The sequence below is a fragment of the Caloenas nicobarica genome, chromosome 6, assembly GCF_036013445.1.
Source record: "Caloenas nicobarica isolate bCalNic1 chromosome 6, bCalNic1.hap1, whole genome shotgun sequence".
Taxonomy (NCBI): domain Eukaryota; kingdom Metazoa; phylum Chordata; class Aves; order Columbiformes; family Columbidae; genus Caloenas; species Caloenas nicobarica.
In genome coordinates, this window is record NC_088250.1 from 27,898,421 (window position 1) to 27,926,131 (window position 27,711).

General features: G+C 39.1%; 1 protein-coding gene across 1 annotated transcript in view; it reads right to left on the reverse strand.

Annotated features, from left to right (window-relative positions):
* Nucleotides 1-27,711, reverse strand: part of CNTNAP5 (contactin associated protein family member 5) — a 274,435-nt gene that overhangs the window by 92,742 nt on the left and 153,982 nt on the right. Inside the window, exons 11-12 of the mRNA XM_065637507.1 lie at nucleotides 12,642-12,748; nucleotides 280-399 (exon numbers count right to left, since the gene is read on the reverse strand). Coding sequence (XP_065493579.1) covers nucleotides 280-399; nucleotides 12,642-12,748 — 227 coding nt within the window. The remainder of the gene's footprint in view (nucleotides 1-279; nucleotides 400-12,641; nucleotides 12,749-27,711) is intronic.

Consider the following 27,711-nt stretch of genomic DNA (forward strand, 5'->3'; position numbering starts at 1 on the left):
ATACATCTGCAGTGCCATTTATAAGGTGCAAATACCACTGTAAATATCACTTAGCAGCAGTACAAGGTGAGTCCTTCAAACTTATTTTAAGAATCACTTCTACATGGATCCTTTTTAAGGAAATATCTCAGAGTGGAGAACCACAGTTACTACCAATTCTCTGCTTTTTGCCCACTACTGAGAGACCTATGACTGTGAGGTCTTCTTAGCATTACAATGATAGACATGTCGTATTATTAAAGCCAACATAAAGCACTAAAGACAAGGTTAGGTCATTACCTGTTATATTGCAAAAAACACGGAGAGGTCCAAGTGGTCCACTTCCATCAGAATCAATGTAGAAGAAACCTGATGTCTTCCCTTGGTGTCGGTAAGCCTCACAAGATTGTTCATAGATAGCTTTAAAAGAGAGAGAGCGCGATTCTATCACAAACAAGGAGAAAACAGACAGATGCGTTTTACATGCGACTACGGCTTTAATCATTGTCATAACATACACTGTCGGTTCACTGCTGATTACTACTACCCAAGTGAAAACAAGCCACTGTCCCCTAGAAGAAAAGCTCAAGGTCAGATTTGGTCTCCCATCCTGAATGATAACTTTATGCTTTAGACCTTTTTTTTTTAATACAACCCGCTCTTCCTCTCTGCTTTTCAATATTTTTCTTTTGAAATATTAGTGCCCATGAAAATGCAAGTGGTTAATAAAACAAGCACAGCAGGTCACCAAGAGCAAGAGCAGGAGGAAAACTCCCACAGGTTAGTGCAATTCCTTGTATTTGAGGCATGGTTTTGGGCCAGATATTGTACCTTCACATGGGGCAAAGAGAAAACATCTCCACAGAGACAGTTGTGAGATATCAAAAAGTCACATGTATGATCTTGGATCTTGAACAACTGTAACCTTAAATCTCATTGCAGGAGGACTGATCTTTTTTCCACCCAGTTACACACTTACCTGATTATACTGACAAGATTACTCTCTGTAACAGCTTATGACTGTTCAGCTAATGGCCAGAAAGTACAATAAAAAACACAGACTGATTTAACAGATAGATCAAGACTTTCTTTGTTCTTCCCATGAGATGGAGTTATTTGGAAGACACAGTAACAGAAAAGCAAGCAAACAGAATTGCCCCTAATTTTTAAGCAAGCTTTCGAGTGTTACCAGTAGCAGAACACACAAATATATTTGGGCATCATCTTTGGCTGCTGCGAGGTCAAATCTTTTTCTTACCTCTTCATTTCAAGAGCACACTGAGTTCCTATTTGCACATGGAAACACCATTATACAGCAAACACTGGGCTTAGACAGATTGGGAGGTATTCAGGGGAGCTTGTGAATAACCCGTTTGTTAACTGCTGCAAATCTTTTTTCCAGGCTCCCTCAACTCTTCAGGCAGTAAAGCAATACAATTAAACTTGTTATGGCATAATACTTGCCATGTTGATGTCGTAAATACAACTGCAAAGTTCCCAGTGCCTTTCATCTGGAAGGGACTCGGGAGATATTCAGATCGAGTGTAGGGAGAGTGCTTCCTCATCGCTCATGGAACGCAGTCCCAGCCTCTCCTGCAGAAAGCAGCAGTCACTCTGCACCAGCAGGAAAAGTTCCTCATTCCCACTCCTGTGCACACACAGACTCACATCTCTCCTTTCCCCTCATTCTCTAAAAGTAGTTTCTCTAATGAAACAAAGCTCAGAAAGGCTTAAACGGTCAGCCTGAAGTAGCCTTGTCTATTATTCTGAAGAATGCTATGAGATAGTTCATCACTCAGATTTTCATGAAATTTATACAATTCTTCACTTCTGCTAACAATAGAATCACAGTTCTAGAGGCTCAAATCCCAAACTGGCTATGAATTAAGAGTCTAACCACTTGTACCACTCAGCAAAATATGCTTTTCTCTTTTACATTTCTTTCCTGACCACACATCTTTAGCAGACACAACATCACTAAGTGCTAAATATGCACAGCATTATCCTTGTTGGAGTTAAGAAGCTGCTTAAGGCACTCAGCACCTGGTGAGACAGTGCTTTAATTAGTATCTGTCCTATAATAAACGGAATTAAGAAAGCCTTTTCCTGACAGTCATTAGCCTGATATAGAAAGAACTGTAGGAGTCAAGAAGATCTCTAAATTTCCCCTCTGATAGCTGGCCAAGAGCACATATTAAATGCAAATAATACAAAATCCCCAAACCAGAACCTATTCTTCCACTATTCACAACCTGCGGGGCTAACAGAGTCTCTCAGTCGTCAAAGTGCTGACAAAAGCGACAGGGATGTGGAGAGTCAGGAGAGAGACCGTATCAGGCAATTAAGTAAGCAATCAAGGAATCATAGTTTGATCAATTTGCAAAGTTCTCAAACTGCAGTTCACTTAGTGAATTTGCTGTCGTCATCATTACAGGCCACTTTATCTTGTCTCATTAGGGAATATGGCCGTTGTTTCCCCTGAATTGTTTGCTGAGTATTTTTGAACACAAAGGATGGTGCAAGGGGTAGAGACATAAAAGTAATATGTTGCCAGTGAACTGGCACAGCTAGAAACTCATTCTCCAGCATAAACTTTTTCTTCTTCTTGACTGTCATTTTGGCCAGAGGCCAGATATACTTTTTTAAAATTAACAAGGAACAATGTTAAGTTAATATGTGGGCAGATGCAAACAAAGATGATCTAACTCACCTTCAGAAGGCTGCTTTCTCATTGCAACCTTGGAAAAAAAAAAAGGCTTTACACAGCTAGAGATCAGGCTAGGGGTGCTCAACTGGTATAAATCTGGAAGAATGCACAAGCTTCAGCGAAACTACAGTTATGCCTGCCAGAAGAAAATCCATCCTGATATGTTTCCCTTTTGGTTATATGAGAATTCCAGCTGTAAATACTAGGGAGTAGCAGAAGAAGTGGGAAAAGGCTGTAAACCTTGAGCTCTAGCACATAAAACATATTCCAACCATCATGACTTAGAGGAAAGCTGTTTTGGTGGACACTTTATTCTGTAGTTGCATGCTGAAAGTTTCACATGCTTGTATCTTAAGTATTTGGTACTGAATACTTCTAGTCTGGATGGGTCATTGCTTTTAGTTCTCTGTTTTGCTATTTTATGCTGTATAATGCATCAAGGGAAAAATGGTATTTGTTTTCCAGTCACTGGCAGATGCCCCCACAGACATTTCAAGTGCACCATCCATTCCAAGCTCTGCTCGGTGTTTTTACAGGCTGAGTCAATTTCAGAATAAAGTTATGCAATTCCATTTGCTGAAAAAAGGCTCCGTTACTCCAGTGACAACAACTTGAAGCTGTCTTTATGGTTCAATGAAAGACAAGACGTCTTTGCAGTCATTCTTCTCTTTATGCAATCAGAAATATCATACAAAAGTAAAAACCAGGCAGTCAGCTGTGTGTGACTGTTAAGACCCTTACTTTGAAAACTGCCTTCAGATTTATGTTCCATTTTGTGCCCAGATTCTCTGATGTAGATGGAGATGTGGTTGTTTTGGGAACAGTAGGAAACCATTATTGTAGTTGTCATTAAAGAGTCACCAACCATTTATGCATGGAATAGGGCCTCACATTCAAAAAGCAAGCCCCAAGTGTAGTCATGGAACCATTGACACAAATGAGTACAGTTTAATGTCAAACAACATTTGCAGTAATTACACCTTTTTAATAAAGGAGACGTATCCATAGGTTCATTAGGAGTAGAACCCGTGAAACAATTTTCAAGCATTATTTTTAAATAAAAACAAACAAAAAATAGTGATCTTATTCCTTTCTGTGAACCATCTTAACAGTGTTTACACTTTCACTCCTTCAAGTTGTTGGGGTTTTTTTTTTCACGTTTTAAAATGTTGAGCAAAATGGGACCAAACCAACAAAAATGATGTTCTTTATGGGTTGGCTCATGCAAAGCTTGCTTTTTCATTAAGATGTTTAATCAAACCATTTTTGAAAATCTAATTTAAAAAATGAAAGCTGCAAGTTGTCTTTTGTCTCAAAGAACAAGGTCAGTTTTCCTTCTCTAAACCTCCTATAGTTTTTGGGGACTAATTTTGACTTATACCAGCCATTGAAGAAAAAAATGACAGTTTCCAGCGATATTTGTTTCACTGAGCCAGAACCACTGAAAATCACAGTTTATGACTTTCAGCGTCTGCTGCATTTCCCTCAGGCTCTTTTGGGAACAAGCTGAGCTGCCATGCAGCAACAGCACTGCAGTTCCTGCCACCGAGTCCCCACAGGCAGCGAGGATGAAGCTCTTTGCTTCACAGAGTTGCATTATGCGAGTGCTTAGCGTAAAGAGATGGCAGCAGCGCACATGAACCCATGTTACTCCCCTGCAAGTATGTCTTGGATCTCACAGTCAGGTGTCGCAGGTAATTGCTATAGGTTAAACTACAGCACAAGGCAAAAACCAAAGTGTAGAAGGTGTCTCAGAGTTTGGCTAATGGGCTATTGCTGGTAACAGAAGACAAAACAAGAAACAGTTTAACTCCAAGTTCCAGATTTAGTGAAGGAAACTGGGCATCAGAAATACTATGTATATATTTAATATTTATATATTTTTTAACACAGTACAATATATAATTATATAACTATATTTCGATAGAAATATATTTTCTAGAAATACATAAATGTATATACATATATTTTTTACCCCCAGAATCACTTATAACCTGTAACATTGGACCCTGTGCTGACATTTTTGCAGTGATATTCAAGGAATTTTTTTAAAAGCTACTGCTGTGTTTCACAAAGAAATTTAAAATTCTCCCAGAGCTCGCTACTGAAACTGTAGCAGCCTGAGAGCCCATTCTTCATACCAAAAGCTGCTTCCCTAAGTACTGTATGTGTTTTTGCGTACCTGCTAGGATGAGCTGTGCTGATGGTGTTCAGGCAGGCACAATACTGATAGAACTCAAGATTTCTATCTCCCAACCCCTTATAAACCTCTGTGAAACCCATATACCAAATTTCTCCCTCAGGTATCTCTTTCCGCCTTAAGTATCTCAAATTACACTAGCTTTTTCAGATCAACAACTCAACCCATCAGAGCATTCATTTTCAACACAGCTTTACTGACTGATCATAACGGTGATCTTTTCCATTAGTTCTCACTTCTCATCTTCCCAGGTGCTTCAGAAATGTTTTGTCAAACTTTGATGAGCATTTATAAAACAAACACTTTATCCCCAGTCAGATCAACATCACCCAATTCCACATGTTCTCGTATCTCCTGGGATATAAAGATTCAAAAGATCAAAACCTGAAACATATACACCACATATTTTTTTGAGCCACACGTACTACATCCCTACAGAAGCATCCTAGCAAAACTATAAATATGCACTGTGATTGATCAAGGATCAAGTTATAGATCCATGATTCAGACTTCAATGCCAGAAAGGCAGTAAGAGATTTTAATGTCATTATAATAACCTATTTTGACCTTCTGTGTATAATCAACTACAGAATTAAATTTTCTAATTCCTCCATTGAGACTCTTACAGCTGGTCATGTTATTCACCCAGTAGGGTGCACCCCTTACCCATATTTAAAATAGTGCTACTACTGGAAGACCACACAAGGTAAACCTCTCTCTCCTGCACCCAGCAGTATGTTACTGGCATAGATACAACCAAGAGCATAAACTCCAAATCAAAAGTGGTTTTTTTTTTTTTTTGGGGGGGGGGCGTGGCAGGGCGGGAAGGGTGAGAATGGAAGGGGGTGGGTTTGTTTTGTATTTATCAGAGCACTCTGTCCTTTTCAAATTTATTGGACATCAAGATAGCTTTCCTTGAAAAAATAAAATTAATTCAAAGTAAACCTTAAAATTGCCAACATTTCCAATATTTCTTTGCTACTCTACCAATTACTTTGGAAATTAATCACATACATTTCATTGCAAATACTCTGAGCTGGAGATTCAGAACTTGAATGCACGAGTTATGATTACCAAAACGAATCCTGTAATATTGTTGTTTCTAGATGGGATTCTCATAATCTAATAAAAGTAGCTGATAATTTTCTATTTCTCAGAGGTAAATAACATTTTATGGTGATACAATAAATAAAATACATTAAAGAGATCTAAAGAACTTCAATTCTTTGTTTCATTTGGAGATGCTGACACTGTTCACTTCCCAGCTAAAACATAGCAGCGAGATATGTGCTGCTTTTACTACCTCTAACAATTCCACACTTATGTAAATATTGTAGGCAGAACACTTAGTGCCAGATCATTTGGAACTTATTTCACTGCTTTGCAATCCTTTGCACCTTAAATGCGAAGAGTAATAACAACCCCTATAATAATTATTATTATTATTGTATTCTGAGGTGAAAACTTATGTACTGGTTAGACAGGAAAGGCCAGCAAGAGGTGGGATTCTATCAGGATCTGCAACCAGCCCTGTACTGACCTTGGACAAATTGATACACACAAATGCTGACACAGACTGAATTAAGCATTCTCACCAAAATGCTCATTTCTCCTGGAAGCAGATTGGAGATGACTGTTTCACCCTCTGCTTGTGTACCTCAGGCCTGACAGATTTGTTCTTGCAGACTCAGAGTAATGAGTCAAGGATTTTTCTAAATAACAAACAAAGCAACATGCAATGGGAGGATTCTTCTTCTCATTCCAACAGCAGAGGGATTAGTACAGGCAATGAACTCTGGGAATGATCATCATTCTCACCCTTACAATACCACTGTCTTGTTAAATGCCAGAAAATGAAATCTGTACTCCCAAAACCTGGATTTTGACAGCTCTGTTGTTGACAGACTAATGCAGTCTCTGCTGTGATGTGCCTGGATGACAGATGGTTTATTTTCCTTTTTAAAATACTTATTTACTCGTATGATAAAGAATGCGTTATTTCCATAGATAGCTTTACAATTACTTTTACTACAGTGTCACCTAAATGGATGTTCAGGAGAGATCCTTCCATTACACCCGGGGATTAGACAATTTCCTACAATTCAAGCTAAGGCTTTCTGCAGTCGAAGTACAAAAGGCCACGTCAGCCTGTCCTCTCCTGTCACTTCCCCATTGAGGTTTGAAGGCGGCTGTGTCAGTTGGACCCCAACGGCCCCTGCCCAGTGCAGGGTGACCTGCAAGTCCTGCTGCTGCAAGAAAGTGGTCAGGGAGACCCACACCATTCTAAGAGAAGTGCTGGAGTTAAAGCAGGAATAAAAGACTTGAAGAACACGGTGCAAAGCATGGTATTTCAGCCGTGCTCCTGAACATACTTGTGTCCCTGTGGTGATGGCCACACCTGACACAGGCAGGCTTCAAATGAGATTGAGATAGTCCCCTGCATGCTTGGTTCTGCAGTAAAGTCCCAAAGTGGAATATTCTCTCTGTTATTTATAAGGAAACATCAGGAAAATGGAAAAAAAACACTTTTTTTTTTTAAATGAACACCACTGAGAAATGCAGATGTATAATTCATGGATGAACAAACTGAAGGGAAAGCATTAATAAGGCAGTAACTTATAAAATAAACAATGAAAATTCATATGCCAGAAGCACAGTGTGAACAAAAATATGCAGGAACACCAAGTACAGTACTAAAGGCTTTATATGAATATTAAATGTGTTTTGTTTAGTCGAAGAACACCAACGTGTTTAAATATACATGGAAAAGCCTATTCCAGTCATTTCAGACAGGAAAACTGGTTACTCGGGACATGCAGATTACATGACCAGACTCACCGTTAGACACCTGCAGACTGAAACTCTCTGAAACTCATTTGCCCAGCCAGCAAACTGTGTATGCATCTCCCTACCTTAGAATATGGGAGAATTACTGTATTCATGACTGCCTCTTTAAGATGTAGCTCCAGTACTGCTAATGTTCTGGCTGAAGCTACATTAAGCTTTTCAGATTACAAATTATATATGCGGTAAGCGTATTACTATTAAAAACCACATTTTCAAAGCCTGAAGTTATGTTAAGTTTATTCCATATCAACATCTATGTGACATTTCCATTATTGGATGGATCTTTCCTCCAGCAATTACCTAGGCCAATCTTGCACATGCCTGTATGTGCAAGACAGATCACACACCAAAGTAAATATCCAGAATTAAATTACATTCCATTAATTATCACCTTGGAAAGCTTTGAGACATGTTGACATCCCTAGAACATGAAGAATAAAACCATTATTTTATATTTCTCATCGTCTTCTATATCAATGTTCCGCACTCTTCAGAATAAAAAAATATACCCAAGACTAAAGGCCATCTGAAAACTGTCATATATAAAAATAACAGAAATACAGAAGGGGAAGATGAGGCTTTTTAAGGGAATAACAAAAGTCATAGAAAGAAAAGATTACTAATCATTACCTTGCAATAAAGTTATAACATTCTGTATCTCATGATCATTTTACACTGATCTACTACTTTCACTATCATATGATAATTACAAGGAGAACTGATAGTATGAGACAGATGACTATGCAGGTTTTAAACTATGATCTTCCAATTTAAAATACTTTGTATATATATATATACACCTCTAATTCCTCTCCCTCTGTTTCTCTACCTCTCGTTATACATCTGTAATTCTGATTTATCTTCAGTTGCCTACCGTATGTCTCTATATCAAGACAACCTTCCTCTATAGATGACAGACACTGGCATGTTTCAGAAGTGGCCCATGAACTTAACATGGAGACCTTATCTCACAGTGAGATTCGCTGAGTTCTGAAAACAGCTCACACTCTGTTATATATACATATATAGAAAAAGCAGACCACTATCATAGTTGATATGTCACAGTATCAGAGAGCGAAAAATGGATGAGCTGAATCTCACCCAGGCCTTTTTCCCAAGCTGTGTACTAATATCAGTGTTTCCATCTAAAAGAGGAAAACAGAAAACAAACATTATCTTATCATCTGTTTTGCTATGGTTCACATATGTGATTACATAAAGGATCCTCTCCTACCTATCTGGATTATATAAGACTACTCCAGTATCTGATGGATTGGTAGGCTGCCCACCACACTGCAGAAAGAAGGAAAGTATCTGTCCTTACAAAGGCTTCAGTTGACCTAATCTTCCAACCTATTTATATACAAGCTGTGTGAAACACATTTAAAAGATAACCCACAAAGCAAAACCATGCATTTTACAGACTTGAAATAAAATTGTATCCTAAAAGCACTGTCTTAGCTACAGATCAGCTCAGTAGCAGCTAAGCAAGCAGTATTTTCAAAGGAAAGAATCCATACCATTTCAGTAAACGATACAGATCACACATCTTGTAATATACCTGCAAATTAGATCTTATTCCCAACGGAGTTGGAGAAACTAAGGCACAACAAAACTTGTGACTGCCTTCAGTGAGATTATGTTAAGGTAATGTCTAAACGCAGCTAGTTCTTTATATGTATCTTGAGACTTGTACTTTTGCTTCATCCACACATCTTGAATTTCAACTATACCTATTTTCAGTCATGACAGACACAATCTTGTCCCACATATCTGACGTGGTCATGCAAACACAGTCCCAGCTGTGTCTTCTGTCAACTTACTGTTCTGCACTGCCACTGTCTACTTCCCCTCTGTTGCATCAAATGCAAACTATTTATCTCTGCTTTTCATGGCATATTTCCAATCGATCTACCTGTCATGACTGGCATTTGCCCTGTCAAAAATGTCAGACTCTTCTGGTCATAGCCTTGTATTTTTCAAATAAGCACTTTACTGCTTTCTCTCATGTCACTCCTTCAGGCCTGAGAGCGTTCAATTTCTTCTTCTTTTAAACCTCTACCTTATGACTTTTTGCCTACAAGAAAGTCTAGCAATAATTATGTACCTCGTGGACTGAAACTGCCACCTATGATGCTGATGTAGAGCTTCTGGTACTCCATCACCTGCACCAGTGTGTTTTTATCCCTCAAAAACTTAACTGCAAACCTTTGGAGCTGGGATAGTCTGTATCTTTAGCTGTTCCTCACTGTGGGATCCAGTATGGCCTATGAATATTTGAAAGAAAACAAATGTGTCTCATGTATCAACCACAAAATGTATTTCAATACTTTGCAAATGATGACAGTAAGTTAGGGACAATGTATCTTCAGATCTCAGTTCTTAAAATGGTAAGGTCTCCCAGTCTGAGCTGGTAAAACATAAATCAATTCATTGTTTTGCAGATGCATGTCATGCAGCTCTTCCTGAAAGCATGGCAAGGGATGAGTCTTTTTACATTGTTCAACCAGTGCTTCCCACCTCTTATCGACACCACACCAAAATGAGAAAAAAAACCACCCCACACTGATGCAGTTCGGACAGAAAAGAAATCCAGTTGACAGCAAAACTATTCACACTATGTGACTTGCAGCCGATTGCCATTTAAATCTTTCCACCATTGCTGCATGGACTTGGGTCTGAAGGGCAGTTTAATAAAAGAAATAGCCTCTCCAAAGTGGTACCAGTTCAATTTCAGGCCTGTCAGCCTCAGTGTTCTAGTAAAAAATCAAAATCTGTTGAGATAATGTTTCAAAACTTAAGAAATTAGATGTTTCACTTGGATACCACTACACTGAATTACATGATTGGAAAAGTTGCCTGTACATGGAGGATATTCTGGAGTTATGTTGTGATCAGATCTGCAGCTTTCATTCACCTGCTACAAGGTACTCCTGTACATCAACCACTATCAGTTGAAAGTGATAATGTCTCTTGTTCTGTAGGTTTCTTATCAACAGTCTGCATTTTCCCACTGACTCTGAAATGGTGTCATGGCACATTTTAAGTACATGAATTTTCCAGACTAATGTTGCTGTTTATGAACGTTGCTTGGCTTACAGGGCAACTGGCACTACAGTCTAGCTGGAATCAAATTAGCTGTTGATAATATGGCTGTAAATAAGCTGAGCAGCTGAATAGCTGTACATCACATGCGTGAGCAGTTTGATCTACTGGAAAGTCTTAACAGAAGACCTTCCTGAGAAACTTTTCACAGTAGTATTTACATCAGTGAACCTTAAATAAGTGCAGCTACATATGTGCCTTTGAGAGGGCAGACATGAGCTCACGGAAGTGGGAGGCTTCACTAGCTCCATGCAAATGTCTGTGGGGAAAACTAGTCATGAACCAGTCCTCTGCAGTAATGAGCTGGTGTCAGACACAAGCCACACTGAGCTGGCACAGACATTGTGAGCCTCAGGGCCTGAGCTAATATGATGGTGCAGATGTAGCCTAGAGGTTAGCATCCCTAATCACCTTTGATGGTCAACAGCAACAGGCTCTTTCCTTCCCCAAGGAGCTTTTCCCTTCTCATCAAATGATTTGTCCACCTAGTTTTGTACCAGCCGTCACTTGGTGTAAATACTCTGCTACAGCCTCAGTCACTGCATATACTCTGGGTTGGGTTTGGAGGTTTTGAAGAGGGGTGATGCCTTTCAGAACAACAAAAACATTGGACAAAAATGTAAACCCTCTTTTCAGAGCTATAAACTCAACATTTTCCTTCCCATCCTTCATTTGGCTTGGCATGATTTCTGCATCAAATCCTGAGCTTTCTTTGTCCTTACAATGTAGACTTCAGGTGATGAAGCTATGAATAGACCTCTCTTCCATCAGCTGCAGACCCCATACCACAAATGATTTCACGATTAATTAGTAGACCATTGAAGTTTCCAGAATTACAGTACAGCTGCCAATATTCTCAGCTTCAAACCACTAAGTACCTTTTCTTCTCTTCTATTTTTTACCTTAACAGGGAAAAAAATGCATCTCTCACCAGTCTCATCCTATCTGTGGTTTAAGTGCCCATCAAACACCTGGAGTGGTTGTATTTGTATTCCTGGAATTGTTATTCTTACTGTTTTTAAATATTTATTTCTTGTGATAGAACAGGAAGTTTACCTTCATTTTCTAACTGTTTCCCCTTTAGTCAGCTGTATGAACAGGCTTTATTTTGGTTTCCCTTTTCTCTCTCTATTTTTATTAGAATTCCCAGCATGCTGTGCCTCTACTGTTTGATACTTTAAAAACAAACAAACAAACAAACAACAAAAAAACCCACCATCTTTAAGACACCTTAATATTCCTTTTGCTGTGGATGTCAGTAGCTGGATACTTCATGTACTGCAACTGTTTCAGATACTGTATTCTTGCTAATAGCAGCAGCCCAAATAATAGTTCGACAAAGTTTAAAAAATTGTAAACTGTTGAAAACTGCATTCTTGCCATATGAACTTTCAGATAATCTAAAAACACTGAATCCCATAGTGTCAAAACTGACATATAGGCCCAATTAAATCACCCAGCTCAGCCCAGCTAAATTCAACTAAATGTCTGATAACAAAAGTGTCTACAATGTATATGCAACATAAATGAATTTAAGATGCTTCAAATCAATGTATAATATGAGAAAAAAAAAAACAAATGTGGACAATTAGTTAATCTGGTTTTGTTTTCTCTAAAGTATTTGTCAAAAACATGCATATTTGCAAATGGATTCCTGTGGCATTCCCAGCCTAATTCTTGACCTGTTCAAATCATGTCAGGACATGCTACATCCTTTAATACAATATGACCTCTCACAAAGCTCCTCTCTAGTTTGTGCACTGTGACATACCAGCTGTAGTAGAAAACAGTGGGGTTACTTACAGTTATGACAAGTAGCTCCCACGTAGTCTGTACCATTACAATCGCAGTAAAACGTGGTCCAGGACTGAGTGCATTTTCCTCCATGTTCACAGTAGTTGGGTAAACATCTAATTAGAGACAGTTTAAAAAACCCCATGCAATTAATTATAAACATCTCTGTAAAATAGTGTGCTGAAAAAATAATTATAAGACTGTCTCAATTCCTCATTCAGGCAAGAGTTTCCTATGGCTGAATCACTGTATAATACCTGAAATTATTTTTTACTCCTTTGATCTATGATTGACTTCAAATAAGAGCACTGAAGACAACACCGTTTAATGTATGCAGCAAGTAGGTAAAGATCATGCTCAATAAAAAACCATTCCAATTGTCCTCCACTTGTTAGCAATTAAAGTGTCACAAATTTTCTGAGCACAGAGGAGGAGGAGTAACAGGTGAAAATGCTATTGAAATTTTGTTTCAACGGAGAATCCCCTGTTCCCTAGTTAAACAGACATCATTGTTATCAAAATTAGGCTGAGTTACATTTGTGGCAACACAAACAACATGAAAATCTCAGAATTAAGAGGAAAAATGTGCTTCGAGTTCCGTACTCTCTTCTTCCCCTTATTTTAGCTGGTATGCTGGTATGCCTCTAAAGTATTATTGTGAAGGAAATTATTGAAAAAAAAAAGAAGCACAACAGCATGCAGCTTGGGAACTGAACAGAAACAAAAGCTGTGGGAGATAAATTCAATCTCCAGGACAAGAAGCAAATGCTGATCTAAACTACATTGGTGTAAATGCAGCCTAAATGGAAATTGAAATTGTTCCGTTGTTTGCCTTTTCTTTCTTTTTTTTTTTTTTTTTAATACCTTACTGTATATTAGATAGTCTCTTTTACACTGTATGTTTGACTTTTGAAAAATGAGTAACTTGTTTATACCACTGATTCAATTGTGATGGGTGGGTGGATAGAAAGCAGGCAATCAATTTATTTCATACACACCAGCACTCCATTAGGGTTTGCTTTGCTGTAAATTGAGCTTCGAAACCATTTTTATGGCCCACATCTTTCAGTAGTGTTAGTGGGGAAGTCACTGAGGCTACCTAGATTTGTATAATAACAGCTGAAGACATGATTTTATTGTAGTTCATCTTACCCTTAGGAAATGTTTTTGCATTCAAGTGTGCATACTGCCCTTAACTGTGGCTTTCAGCCTGTTTCTTCTAGAATCCTGACAATTAAAATGCATTTAATGAATGCAAGCAAAAAACCTGTATGTCACTAACAGCCATAATCTTCACGAGTCTCCCAAGCCCCACCAGCCAAGTGTTAATCAGCTTACCTGAGTCCAAGTCTGCCAAACATGGACAACCCAAAGAAACCAGTTTATGCACATAGGGGCCTATCAGACTAACCTCGTCCTCAGTATGCTATATACAAGTACGTGCATGCATACCTATACTTGTCTGTATAAATGCGAGTCTGAGATTTGTTCTAGAACTCAGGTTCACTTGATCATTATTTATACCATCACACATAAAATTATAAAGATCATATAAAATATTAATATGAAAGATTAATTCATTTTCATTAATGCTTAGTTATTATAGTCATTATTTGATTATTCAAATATTAGACACATATGGAATTCAAGAAGTATGTTATTTATAACTACTTGTAACATCTGTTAAGAAAACTGTAAGATATATTGGTCTTATAAAAATCTGTTACGGCTTCTGCTAACTTTTGGGCACAAATACAAAATGAAAAAAAGAGAATGGGAAATGCATGCTTGGCTTTCCAGGGCACCAGGGGGCCTTTCTCAGTGCTGTGTTTCTAAAATAAGAAAGGAATAAAGGGGACAGCGAAAACTGTTGGGTTTGCCCCACCCTTACAGGGCAGAAAGTCTAAGAAGGGATGAGATTTTGGCTTTAAATGATATGCTGGGAAATCATCTAACAGAGCCTAACACCTTGCTGGTACAGTGTCAGCCCAGCCAGCCCCTCTGCTGTTACACCTACTCTTGGCAACAGTGAAGAGATACTTAGAGGCTTTGGGTCGATGCTTGGGGAAGCAAGAGCAGCCCGCAAGATGGCACGAACAAGACTGGTTATGCTCAGCAGGACCATGCCAGCCCCCCTGAACCAGTAGCTCCCCAACAGCTTTGTCCCAGAGGCTGTGGGAACAGCACAGCCGGCTCAACAGCTCTATGGTGGTATATGAATATGAATTTTTCCTGTAAGAGCAGATTTGCTGTTATTTGTGCTTTGGTTTTGCCTACCCTTGCCCCCAGCATATTGTCTTTACTTCTGTTTAGTAGTAAACATTCATTTATGTCACCTGCACAACAGCAGTAGTTATATTCACATCACAGGGGTGCTGACGAAAAGAAACATCTGATGTTAATAAAGCTCATTGGAGAGGTAAAAAGAACACTACTGTGTTATTATCATAATTTACATCAGCAGTATAATGGACAAATATGCTTTCTGCCTATTTTAAGCTAGCCTTTATTAATTAACCCAGTGCAGTAGAGCTAATTACTAGTCATTTGTGGTTTGCCAAAGGCCCATATCAGAGGCTTAGCAGCATTTATTCCCTTAAAAGAGTTTCCTTTGAAAGGCTTTACAAAGTTGAAGGTCACTTCTCATTTCTACTTGTCTTATAAATGCAGACACTTGTTTTTCTCCAAACAATGCACAAAGCACAAGTCAAACTAGCCATGTAGGCTTTAATGATATTCATAAATTCAGAATTAAACCTTTTTTATTCCTTAGTCTATTTGCTTTAATTAGCACCAATTGCATCAATCTCGTTTTTGGTCAGATAACTAATCCTTCTAAAAGCTTATGAAACAAAATTTCTTTGCAGCTCTAATAATTACCATAATCCCATTCTAGCTGAGCAGTTGTGTCTTCCTGAGAAGCAAAATTTATCCTAATTGTCAGAGAACTCAAAATTAAGAAATAGCTATGATTAAAATCAATCAAGGCAAGGATAAATCGTAGGTTGTTCCATTAGCTAACTGTCCTGGATCCTCTTGTTGAAGGATTTAAATACATATAATTTAAAATATCAATTAATATTTGCATTCTAGTAGAATTAAGCAATTTTAGCAAAAAACTCAGTAGGATAACAGAAGGATTCATAAACAAAAACTTGCAGCAGGCAGCCCCTGACCTATTTGCAATTGAAATGAACAAACAAATGAATTTTTGCGAGAATCATAAATGAGACACTTTGAAATTTAATGATTTGCCTAAGACAGTTTGTGACAGACCAGGGACTCTGATCTTCCAGATTCCAGATTAATTCATAGAATATATCATGGTGAATGAATCTTATAAAGAAATAAATGAAGCAAATAAAATTTTCCCTCCTTCAGCCAAGCTGTAAAACACACACCTTAGCCATCTAAGTGAGCAATATGCAGAGCCTGCACAAAAGTGTTCACTGTCCTTAGATGAAACATTCACCTCCAAAACTGTATGTGTGCTTCCTTTGAATTCAAAGGACAAACTGCATAGTCATTAGAGGGCAAAATTTGGCCCTTTGATAGGAATGATGAAGAAACAACAATGACAAAATTACTTGAGTGCGAAGACTGAAGGAGTTCTACACATTTGACGTTACTCTTGACTGGAAATAAACTCGGTAATTTCAATAAGCACCTCTCAGATTTTGTTATAGTCAGCACAACACATCCTGCCTGCACAACTCCCTGTTCTTCCTAAATGAAGAGGGGAAAAAAAGAGAACTATCAGAGAGAGAAATTTAAAAGGAGCACACACCCTCAATATTAAGCCTGTAAATATGTTTATTTTCAGACAACCACCAAGTCCCTAAAACTCAACAATGCCATAACCAGAAAGCACATGAAATTTAGAAGTTTTTCTATCAAGAAAGCATTGCCTAAATATTACCTCAAATTCATTTAATTTCAGCAGGTAGCTATTTCATGTATAATTAACAAAGTATAAATTAACAGGTATGACTTCATATAGTAGGCATGAATGTATGATGAAACTCATGGCATTTCTGTGGCAGTGTCTTTTCACTGAACTCAATAGATGGAGGCCAATTGCAACACCACGAGTTTTTGCCTCACTGCTGAGCCATAAATTTGTGAAATGCTTTGCCAAAGATTACTTTGGATATGAGGAATGGGTTCAAGGGGAGACCACACAAGCATTTTGAAGAGACATCCAATGTTACTCCAGCCAATGTTACTACACAGACAACGTGTAAAAACTTCAGGCTTCTACCAAGGGGAAAACAAATGCAGATCACAGAGCAGTAGAAAAGCAACTACCACAGGAGTACATCCCACTCTTATTTTCCCCTGGATGTCCATTTGTGGCAAAATGGTGGGCTATGTCTCCTTAACTAAAGGGAGAAGAGAACCAGAAGAGAGGGAGGAATGGAGAAAGAGTAAGTAAAACCAATATTAAGACAGGCTGCAAAAGAGTTAACTCTCTCTAGATCTTTGGTTTTCCTCAGCACACATTCTCTTCTCATCACCACACCTCCCAACTTTTCTCTCCTCTTGCAACTTTAGAAAACTGAACAACAGCTTCTAAAAAAATGCTGTGGCATACTCCATTGTTTTTCTTTTTTACACCATCTATATTTTTCTTCCCTAAATGTATTATGTTATGAGAAGCCATGGAGTACAAACAGAACAAAAGTAACGTGACAAAGACATTTTTTCTTTTCCATGCTGGAAATCATTTATTCTATCACACTGAATAGATTTTAAAATTATCTCAAGAAAAAAGGGGCATTTTTTGTCACTTTAATAGTTTGTCACAAAGTTAGGTTTTTTTTCTTTTCGAGATTTGCAAAAATTAATGACTGAACTTTTAAAATATACTATTATTTCCATTGTTGGCCACCTTGGTTCTTGGACTCTGCAATTGTTTAGCCCTGTGAGATGAACATGTAGAAGATCTGAACATTGATGCCAGCTGCCCTCAGGCATGTGTCTGGGACAGAACTACAGGAGGAGGCTGTGCTGGGATCGGCAGGAGTGAAGGGAAAAGAACCTGTTATCTATGCCTTAGATAAAGGCATTTTTTTAAGGTTTGATTGCTTTGTTGTTAGACTACCTACATTTTTAATAGATGTAAATGTGCTGACAGTTTGGCTTGGCATCAGCAGAAAGGATTTTATATAAATAAATTTGAAAATGAAAAAAGGGAAACAAATAAACCATCCTGTACAGACAGCTGTTCCATTTAGAATTCATAATTTTACAAAGCAAAAGCAGAAAAGCCATCTGCAAAAATCAAACAGACAAGGACAGGATATTATATCCTACATGCATCCCAGTAGCTGGCCTTTAATTTACCATGGGGTTGCTCATCCCATCAATTTTGATTCTAAAGGAGCAGTAGTGGGGGTGACCTTTATTCAGGTGCCCCCAGAAACTCAATTCCACACTCAAGTCAGATTCCAAAAGCCACTTAAGTAGCCCCCTACCAACCTGAAACTGCCTTCCTTCTCCCCAGGGGTTTCATTTGGGACAAAGCCCCTCTCCAGCACTACTGGGAAGCACCTCCTCTCTGTATCAAAGACAAAAACTATCTCCAACTCCAGCATCCTTCCACACCTACAAGTCATTGCAGTCATAAGGAAGGAGTTTTGCAGCTGTAGTTACCCCTTACAGCATTTACTAAACACATTTTAAAGGACCAGATCAGCACTGCTCTTGATCTCTAGTGGCATCAGGTAAATGAGATTTGAATTCAGCACTCTTTTCATATTTCACATGAAAACATATAAAGAAGCAAACTTATCTGGAAAAGAACTAAACTAAATTAAAATATGATCTGTCTCCAATTCAAATGAAGTGACGTGAGTGTGACAGATGAATCTGAAGGACACATCTTTATTTTTCCATGAAACACAATATTTCTACAGAGCAGTGCACCCTTCATGGGCCTGACTTGCTGCTTTCTGCTGTTGGTCTTTACCTGGACCATCAGATCCTCATAACTAGGCAGGACAGCCTCTCCTATATGTAGCTTTTATTGGAACAATTCTAGAAACAGATCCAGGTATTCCAGCATCTGAACATGTGCTGTTTAAATGCTTTGTTTTGGCTGATGACAGAGATGCAGGTGAGCAATATTCAAATCTCCTTTGGGATTTACCCAAAATGATAAATGTTTTAAAAAAGGACAGATGACACTCCCTCTTATGTCTTCAACTCATTCCAGGTTTGATCATCATCTGAATTCAAGGAGTATGATCTGAAAGCATCTGACTCATTGCTATAAAACCAAAAAGGGAAAACATAAGAGGACTTTCTGTAAAGAGAAAATAATCAGGACTATATAATAATTGTCATTTCTGCAGAGAAGACACTATATACTGAAAATAGGAATACTAGAGAGCATGAAAAGTATGGATGACAAATTGTGAGGTTTTTTTTGTTTGGCTGTTTTTTTTGTTGGTTTGAGAGGGCGAGGTATTTTTTCTGCAGTGCACTGCAGGTATTTATGTGGGGGTGAATGCCATATTAAGTGTTTGCTTTTTCAATCCCAGCCTGGGACTGTAATAAATAAAATTAGAACTCACTGGGCATAATTAGCCAGGATATTTTCTCGTTTGCATGGCCAACTTCAGGAAAAAAAAAAAAATATAAAGTTTGGCTTCTGCTGCAAGGCATACATTACATCTTAGAGGAGATTTGGGAAACATAAAAAGAGACTGTGCTTTCATCAGATTTATCCTAACACCCTTCACCTGCAATAGTAATTAATTTCCCAAAGGCCCATTTTGACAGTACAACACATGAAGCAATGTTAAGTTCAGTACTAAAAGGAGGAAAAAGTCAAAAATTATTATTTCTTACAAATAAAAATCAATAGTAAAATCTAATGGAATCTACAAAGGAAGTAGGTATAACATAGGTTTTACAAGGTTGGCTCTATTTAGTAAGAAAAAAGAACACTTTAAGCTAATTTATTACGAAAATGTTATGATAAATTTTCACAGATAAAACATGGGTGAAGATAAAAGGATAGGGACTAAGGACACTATCTCTGCTCTATAGCTCAAGTAGTACAGGGAAGCAAACTCATGAATCAACTCAATATGCTTCTCCCTAATTTGGTAAGCTGCTAACACTAATCCCGTCGCAGTGATTATTATGTATACCACACACCGCTCTCTCCACTTGTATTTGCTAGGAGAATTCAAATATGCAGATGAATCTTGGTTTAATAAGGACAGCAATAGCAGTGTGTGCTTGTGTCTGCCTGCTGATGCTGAGATGAAACACTGCCATGATTCATAAGAAAATACCTTGTGTTCTTCATTGCAGATCTCTAGAATTCCCAGGATGTCCCACAAGATGCTCCATCCGTCCATCTGCCAAAGTGGATTCAATGTGATTTTTTTTTTTCTTTCTCCCTCCCCCAGGTCACTTAAGGGAACTGAAGTTCCCAGTGTTGTCCTTGACAAGTTCTGTCAGTATTTGCTATAGTGAGGGCAGGGTGCCAGCCAAGTAAAAATAGGACAACCCCGTCAAAGATTCATCAGCACAAAATCAACATGAACAGCAGCAATCAGATTAAAGAACTCTAGCAGTTGTAGACAGGGAGAGAAATGTATGCATTTATCTATGCATTCGTGTGAATCCAAGCCTAAAGGAAAGCAGGCTTTGACTACCCTTATAGTTCATTTACAAATAATGACAAGTTCAGCTCGTAAATGGCTTTCTTAATCCCAAGACAACCTAGTCTCATATACACAAGCACAAATGGTGTATAAAACAACAACATAACAATGGGTGTACAACACCATGCTTCTGCAACCGCCTTAGCCCTACCACTGACCAGGTAAACTTTGCTACCAAAAAGCCAACAGTTTCAAACTATTTCAGCCCTGGCAGGAACAGCAGAATCATATGAAATTGCAGGCTCCTTAACAGAGGTTTGTCTGTCACTGGTATACTTAAAAACTACATCCTTTGTTATGGGGGTTCAGGAGTTCAAGAGCATTAATGTAACCAACATCATCATTAAGTAGGAGTCTTAGGAGGACATGATACATCAAAGGATGTGCCTCAAAAGCCTTGTGGAAGCAACCATTTGTCTAGCACCATCTCATGAGGCAAAGAAGAATATTTCCATGAGAGGTGTCAAGTCAGAGGAAAATGAGGCCAGGTTTCCCCTTAAAGAAAGCTGTTTGGCACAAGCTATGTCAACTGCAACAACTCCTAAGCACTTCTCTTTACAGACTTTGGAGGAAACCAACACCAGATCTTACTTCTTTGTGTACACACAGTGTGCAAGAAGTCCTGGAAATGGAATTTTCTTCTCTGTGACTAACACTACAAAACAGTTTGTCCCATGGCATGCAAGAAGTGGATGAGATTAATCAACCAACGCCTTTGGGCTGCAGGCAACACTGCAGCCCTTGCTGCTGTATTCTAAGGGGTCCATCTGCTGTAAGAGTGAACAGCCTTGCTCAGCCCAAAGGGACCATCTGTGCCATATGATGAAGGGCTGGAAATCCACAGTGTTTCTGGACTGAGGTTTAATGATTTTCTGGCACATTTTCCTAATATCCATGGCAACTCTTGAGCTGTAGTATCTCTCATGCCTATATTCCTGCATCTATTCTCTGAACGAGATGCCAACACAGCAAACAACCAAGTCAGCTTCAGGACTGACACTAGTATTTCTAGTCCCAAAATCTGGCATTCCAGCCAACAGCTGAATGGGAAATCCCAGAGCTTCTCAACAGTGTGGCCAACTTCTCAGCATCTGCATATTTGTTTTCCTACCCATTTCATTTATTTTTAAATGAGAAGCTGCCTGAATTTTCCCTGGGCTATGCCTTCCATTGTTTGCCCACACACAGACCCACACCCCCACTACTCCACTGCCATGTAAGAAAAAACACAGTGCAGAAATAATTAGTATTTAGCAAACTTCACAATCAGATTCCACTGTGTTTTGAGATTAGCACCGCTATGACAAAACATATTTTGGTTTTGAACAACAGATGTACAAAGAATTGCTCACAATGAAAAGGATGTTTTTAAAACAGTAATGAACTTGGGCTTCCTAGTCCTTAGATTATCACCTACCTCCAGATTTCACTTCAGATCAACAGTGCCTCTCCTCCAATTTCCTCACTCTGACAGCGTCACAGCAAAGATGCTGATGAAGTAAGTTTAAGAGCATCCCACTGAACACTTTGCCAGCTTCCAGCAATCTCTGGCTTATGAATTCATGTAAGCCTTACTGTCTTTTTCCTTTATATTTGACCTCTACAGTGTGTAACAACATCCAATTTGATGCAATGTAAGATTTGGATTTGTGAGAAACAGCAAATTCTTGTTTATTATTTACTGCCTTCATGCTGCTCTTCATCGCACAACCCTGCCTAGCTCTCTCTTCTCCAGGCTGAAGAGTCCTAGCCTATTTAATCTACCCTTGTAGAGAACAGTTTCTGGCACACAAAATAATAGAGTGTCAGTTTTAGAAACAGCAGTGAGGCCTGAATGACAGACTCTTGTAGGCAGAGCTGCACACAGCATCACCTCAGAGTGGCCCAGAGAGGATGCACTTCTTGGAAAGGGCTGGTCAGACCAAGGCAGAGGTCAGTGAATACATCCAACTGGATTTGTGTTTTATCCTTCAGCAACTGAAATAGAGGTTGTGAAGGGTTCGACACATAGTTGTTAGTTTGATTTACTAAGGGAAAGATGTTCCCAGAGTTATCCAGTGCCTCAGTCCCCGCCTTCTCCTAACAGCTTACAAACTCCTCACCCTCATTTTGACCACATCTGAAAGAGAGGCAGACACCTCAAATCCAGGAAGTCACGAGATCTTGTGAAAATAGAGAGCCAAGTAGAAGGGAATCAAGTTACTGTTCGTCAAAGAAAAATATGCATTCTGAGCTGAACCGTCACTCTAGCATCATGGAACATGCAAAGAAAACCCAAGAAAAAACATGGCAATAAATTCTGCAATCACAGAGCTTCATCCTGCAGTTGTAAAAAAGAATTATGCATTGTTAGAATCAAAAAACAAATAATGGAAGTGACCAATGAGTAGAATGTGTTCTTCCTTCTCCCCCATTTTCTTACACTTCAAACTTTACATATTCAACTCAGATAAAGAAAAAAAAAGATACCTATTGACTACATGGTCCCTACTGCCTGCCACAGCAGTGCTTTAAGAGTGTCTGAGAGATACATCTACCAAATGAACCTTCTCACAGGTGTGAGAAATCCTGAGCTGAATTCCTGAAATGTATTTTTTTTTTCTTTTCCCTTAAGCAGTGTTATTATTGTTGACATTTCAAAACTCCTAGAGGAAGAACAAGACACAGCTGTTCCATCTGGAGGAGAAGCCTGAGTGAATGCAGCAGAATTGCACAGAGCTGGAGAGAACTCAGAAGATCACTTAGTCCATGCTCACACCGCAAGGGAGGATCACCCGTACCTGTGTTTGTTATTTCTCACATGCTCATCTAACCTATTCTGAAAGCCTTTCAGTGACAGAGACTTCACAGTCTCCTCAGGCAGCCTTTACCATACCTTCTTTCCGGGACATCCAGGTCAGAAAAGATGATTATTCCCTTCTGCACTGCAGCAGCCTTTTACCACCTGAAGACCATTATGCTGCCATCTTTCAGCAATCGCTTTTCTGGTTAAAGAACCAGAGCTTAATCAATCTTTCTTTGCAGGAGGTGCTTTCTAGACCTGTTTGTGTCTTTTCATATAGACAGGGCCATTCAAGAAAGACATTGGGCTCTAATTATATTTGTAGAGACCAGAAATTTAGAAGCAAGAATGTTATTTAACCTAGGACAGAAAAACACCAAGTGGCAACCCTGGCTAGTGTTTACTTCACAAGGTATGCTCATTCCCTGCTGCTCTTCACTCAGACACATTTGCCCACCTGTTTTTCTCACCAGATCTTTTTTGTATTTCAAGATTTGTAGAATTGCCAGTTGCCACAAGTTTTAAAACAAAGGCTTTATATGGTAAGAGCTTGGTATTTTGGTATCAATGCTATGGTGCAGGGGTCCTGCTTAGATCAGGAGAATGGCAGCAAGCACATTTCCCTTCTAAGCCAACAAGGGAAAACACTGCACGAAGAAAACAGCAACTGATCTAAGTTTATGGCTCATCACAGCAGTGAATAAACATTGGGTTAGAGAATCAATATTAGCACTAGAGAAACTAATACTTTTGTTACCATTATCCTGAAGAAACAGGTTAGGGTTTGTCAGTTTGAGAAGGAATAAGAAGACTCGACTCTGTGTTCTGCCACACGCACATGCCAGCTAGGGAAGGGAAGCACTGGCACCCCTAGGGAGAGCAGCCTTGTGCCTTTCATCAGTGTTAAAAAGACTGAAAGAAGAGCTCTCTGCCAGCCCAGCTGCCTGCTGCACTAGATGCAGCTGTGATTTCTTACCCTGCTGAGTGAGAAGTTTCTGTAACCACATCCATAACCCATTTCTAGGACACTGTTTGACAGGGTCAAGAAGTCTGTAAAAAGTATACTGAGGAGGGAAATGCATGAGCAAAGACACTATTAGGAAAAAACACATCCTGTTGTGGTGGGTTTGTTTCTTTGTTTTTTTTCTCTCAAAACCAAAAGTACTTAAGAAAGTATTTTGAGCTTGCAGCTGTAAAGCCCCTAACATGCTACCTGTAGGTGAAAAACAGGGATCCTGGCCATACACTTAAAGCTAGAGACTTCATGGGGCTCAAGAGAGTGAATCCCTTCTGATTTACAGCATCTATGAGAAGCAAATGAATTTCTTATGCTGTTTGCTACCATCCCTTGACACTGATGTCCTCCCTACAGATTAAGGGCCAAAGACAAAAAGCATTATTCTGTTCTCATTAGGCTTTCTTACTGCTCAGGCTTTCTGCTGGAAGATTTTAAGTTTAATATGTCACCCCCAGAAGACGCCTCCCTTCCCAAAAATACTTACAGTGCAAAACACCAGGAGTGAGGGCTGTACATTCCCTGTAGCCATTAGATTAATCTATATCGCTCTGAAGAGAAAATAGATTCAAAGAGAGCCTACATTTATTTGTTTGGGCCTATGCCAGATGGCATTTGGTCAGACATGGTCAACATAGTACATGTACTGCTGCAAAAGACTGCATAGGTACTCAAAGATATCTCTTTCCCTCCCCAACAAGAAGTCTCTGAATTCACGGACTTACTGACACCTTTACTTCCAGACATCTCTGCCTTGTTACATTCTGCTCTGTAGCATGCCATAGAGGGGAAATGCCAGCATGCTGTAAGAAATTCTGTTTTCTGACTTATTAATTCAGTGTATAGCAAACAATCCCTGATGTGCCCCTGCACTCCTAACCAAGCAGAAATTCTGAAAAGGCAACAACAAAGAGGGACAAAATTAAATCAACTTCCTTTCAAATATGTAGCAGACCTCCATGGCTTAGCAGGATATTGTCTCATTTTTCCTTTACCTCTCATTGGAATGGGGATAAATTCACTGAAGGCAGTTATGACCTCTAACACTTCATAACACAAGGCATTGGGAACAGTTTGCAGGAACAGCTTTTTCTTGAAGAAAATGAAGAATGGAATACGCCACTACTTTTCAGGGCTTGGGGAGCAAACACAGCTCTGATATGAACAGATCAGAGATGCCTCTCCTTGCACAGGATGTGCCACCCGAGGACAACATGTAGGTATCGTGCAAGAGGATGGTAAATCAGAGGCAACTCCAAATGCAGCAGTAGGAACATTAGTGATGCTGGTACTGCAGCTGAGGGCTAGAAACAAGCAGTCTCTTAATAGATGGTGCTAACTAGCCTTCTTCCATCATCGGGACAGTCCATATTGCTGTGTTCAAATCCAGACTGTACAATATCTTAACATCCTACTGAAAGCACAGGAGACAGCTCTCTCAGGTACATCCTGAACTGTCCACTCAGCCAGGACCAGAGCAGTTAGTGGGTGGCCTCATTCACAGGATCGCTGAGGCTGCACAGAGCCTCTGGAGGTCTCTGGCAAGAGTCCCCTGCTCAAAGCAGAGTCGGCCACAGGGTCAAGTTCACTTGTGTCTGCAAAATTATTTTCACTTGGCACTGTCTCCCTAGATATCAGATGGAAAGAAGGCAAAACTCTGTATATTTGTATGGAGATACCCATTTTTTGTGTGAACTCTCGGTCAGCTCGGCTTGTGACAGGGCACTTATTTCCTGAGAAATAATTACTGAAGTATGGAAATAACAAATACAGGAAGACGAAGGCAGTCATGGCAAATTCACTTGAGTGCACCAATAGTCCAAATACTAGAGATAAGAGCTGATGAGATGTTAAGGGTTAGTCCCTCAGATGGGTGAATTTAAATTAAGAGAGGCTCGTTGCTTTATACAGTGAATCCTGGGGTGTGTCTGTGCGTGTATATAATATGCTTACACAATTAGATTCTCTCTCAAAAGCATACTGCAGGCATCAATAGTAGTCCCATTTACAATCTCTCAAAACAAAGTCATTAATTCTCTTTTTAGGAGCTGCCACAAGTTGCAGTGAGCTGCCTAACCACTGCTTTCAAGAGCCCAGGTCTAAATAAGTTTGGCCCACCAGCCTGTAACAAATCAACTGCTTTCTAAATAGCAACATATTCCTCAAAAGAGGTTTTTTGCTTAGATAACTAAGACTAATGTCCCATTTACATGTTAATTAAGCTACAAAATTCCCACATGCATTAAAAATTACAAAAACACATGCTTTACAGTGCACACAGCAATAAATCTTATAATTAAGAAAGGGGAGATCGCATTTCTCTAAGAAGACGCTTTTACAGAATTTTAACACTCCTTTTATTGAGAGAACGAGCAGCTGGATATTGCATGCCTGGAGCCAGATACCAACTTTCCAGTAGTCCAGAGCTGCACTGATATAGGACACCAGTGGAACTACAGTGAATAGCTGAATTACAGTGACTGGAAGTGTCAGACATTTTGTGCAATGAACCAATTTGAACAAGATTTGAAAACATACTCAAGGGTGCACTGTGCAGATTAGACAGCAATAAGTCTTTAGGATTTAATTGAAATCTCCTGTTCTCCTAGACTTTCCATGTACAGTTTCTCGTAACCAATTATGCCGTATTATAGGCTTGCAGAACCTAAAATCCTCAGAAGTGGTTAGGAGGAACACACACCACAAATACTTTCTTGTTCAGGCTTTCTCCAGCTCAACCACTTGCTTAGGACCAATTGTGTTGGCAAAATAACACAAAGGATTTGTCTCTTGTCTGTATTTTCCTTATTTTCTTTGAATTTCATCCCTCTTTCCAGCTGTCCCTGCTATGACCACTCCTGACTTTAGTACTGTACCAGTAGTACTTTACCCTGTGAAACTTTGAACAACTTTTGTAATATCCTGAAATCTGTTCTGTAAATTTAACCTCCCTCAAGTCTGTGCCCCAAATGCATAAAATGTGTCATATGATTTAGACAAAAAAAAAAATCCAAAAATCTCTCCTTCTTCCATGCGAAACAGCTTCAGCACAGTTACTGAAGTTGTCAGACAGGGAGACAGAGCACAGGGTGTTTCACTGAAGGAGAAAGCTGCAACCTCCACGGCACCACTGAGGCTCTCGCCCTTCCATGATGAAGACAATTTCTGACCTTCAGCCCAATGCCTTTCCTTACTGCAGGCTTCTCTTTTCCCCTTCATGGCACCTCCACTGATACACCAACTCCAGCCATAAGAGAATCACTTTTGCCCATTGTAATTTTTTTTCCTTTTTTTTTAATCTACTCTGCTTTTGTGATCATATCTACTATATGATCTAGGTAAATCAAATCCAACATACGATCATAACTATTACAGATCATAACTACTATAGATCTACCTAGATCACATAGTACAGACACATAAATTTAAGGATGTCCAAGAACCACGCTGGAAGAGAGTGCTTTAATCTTTACTAGATAACGAATAACTTATGTTTAGATGTGTAATATATTCAAGGCAATGATTTTGTAAAGCGCCATGATTTTTATTATGTTTGGATCCTTGCCCTAGGTAATTGTGTGGTATGACCACAGACTGACG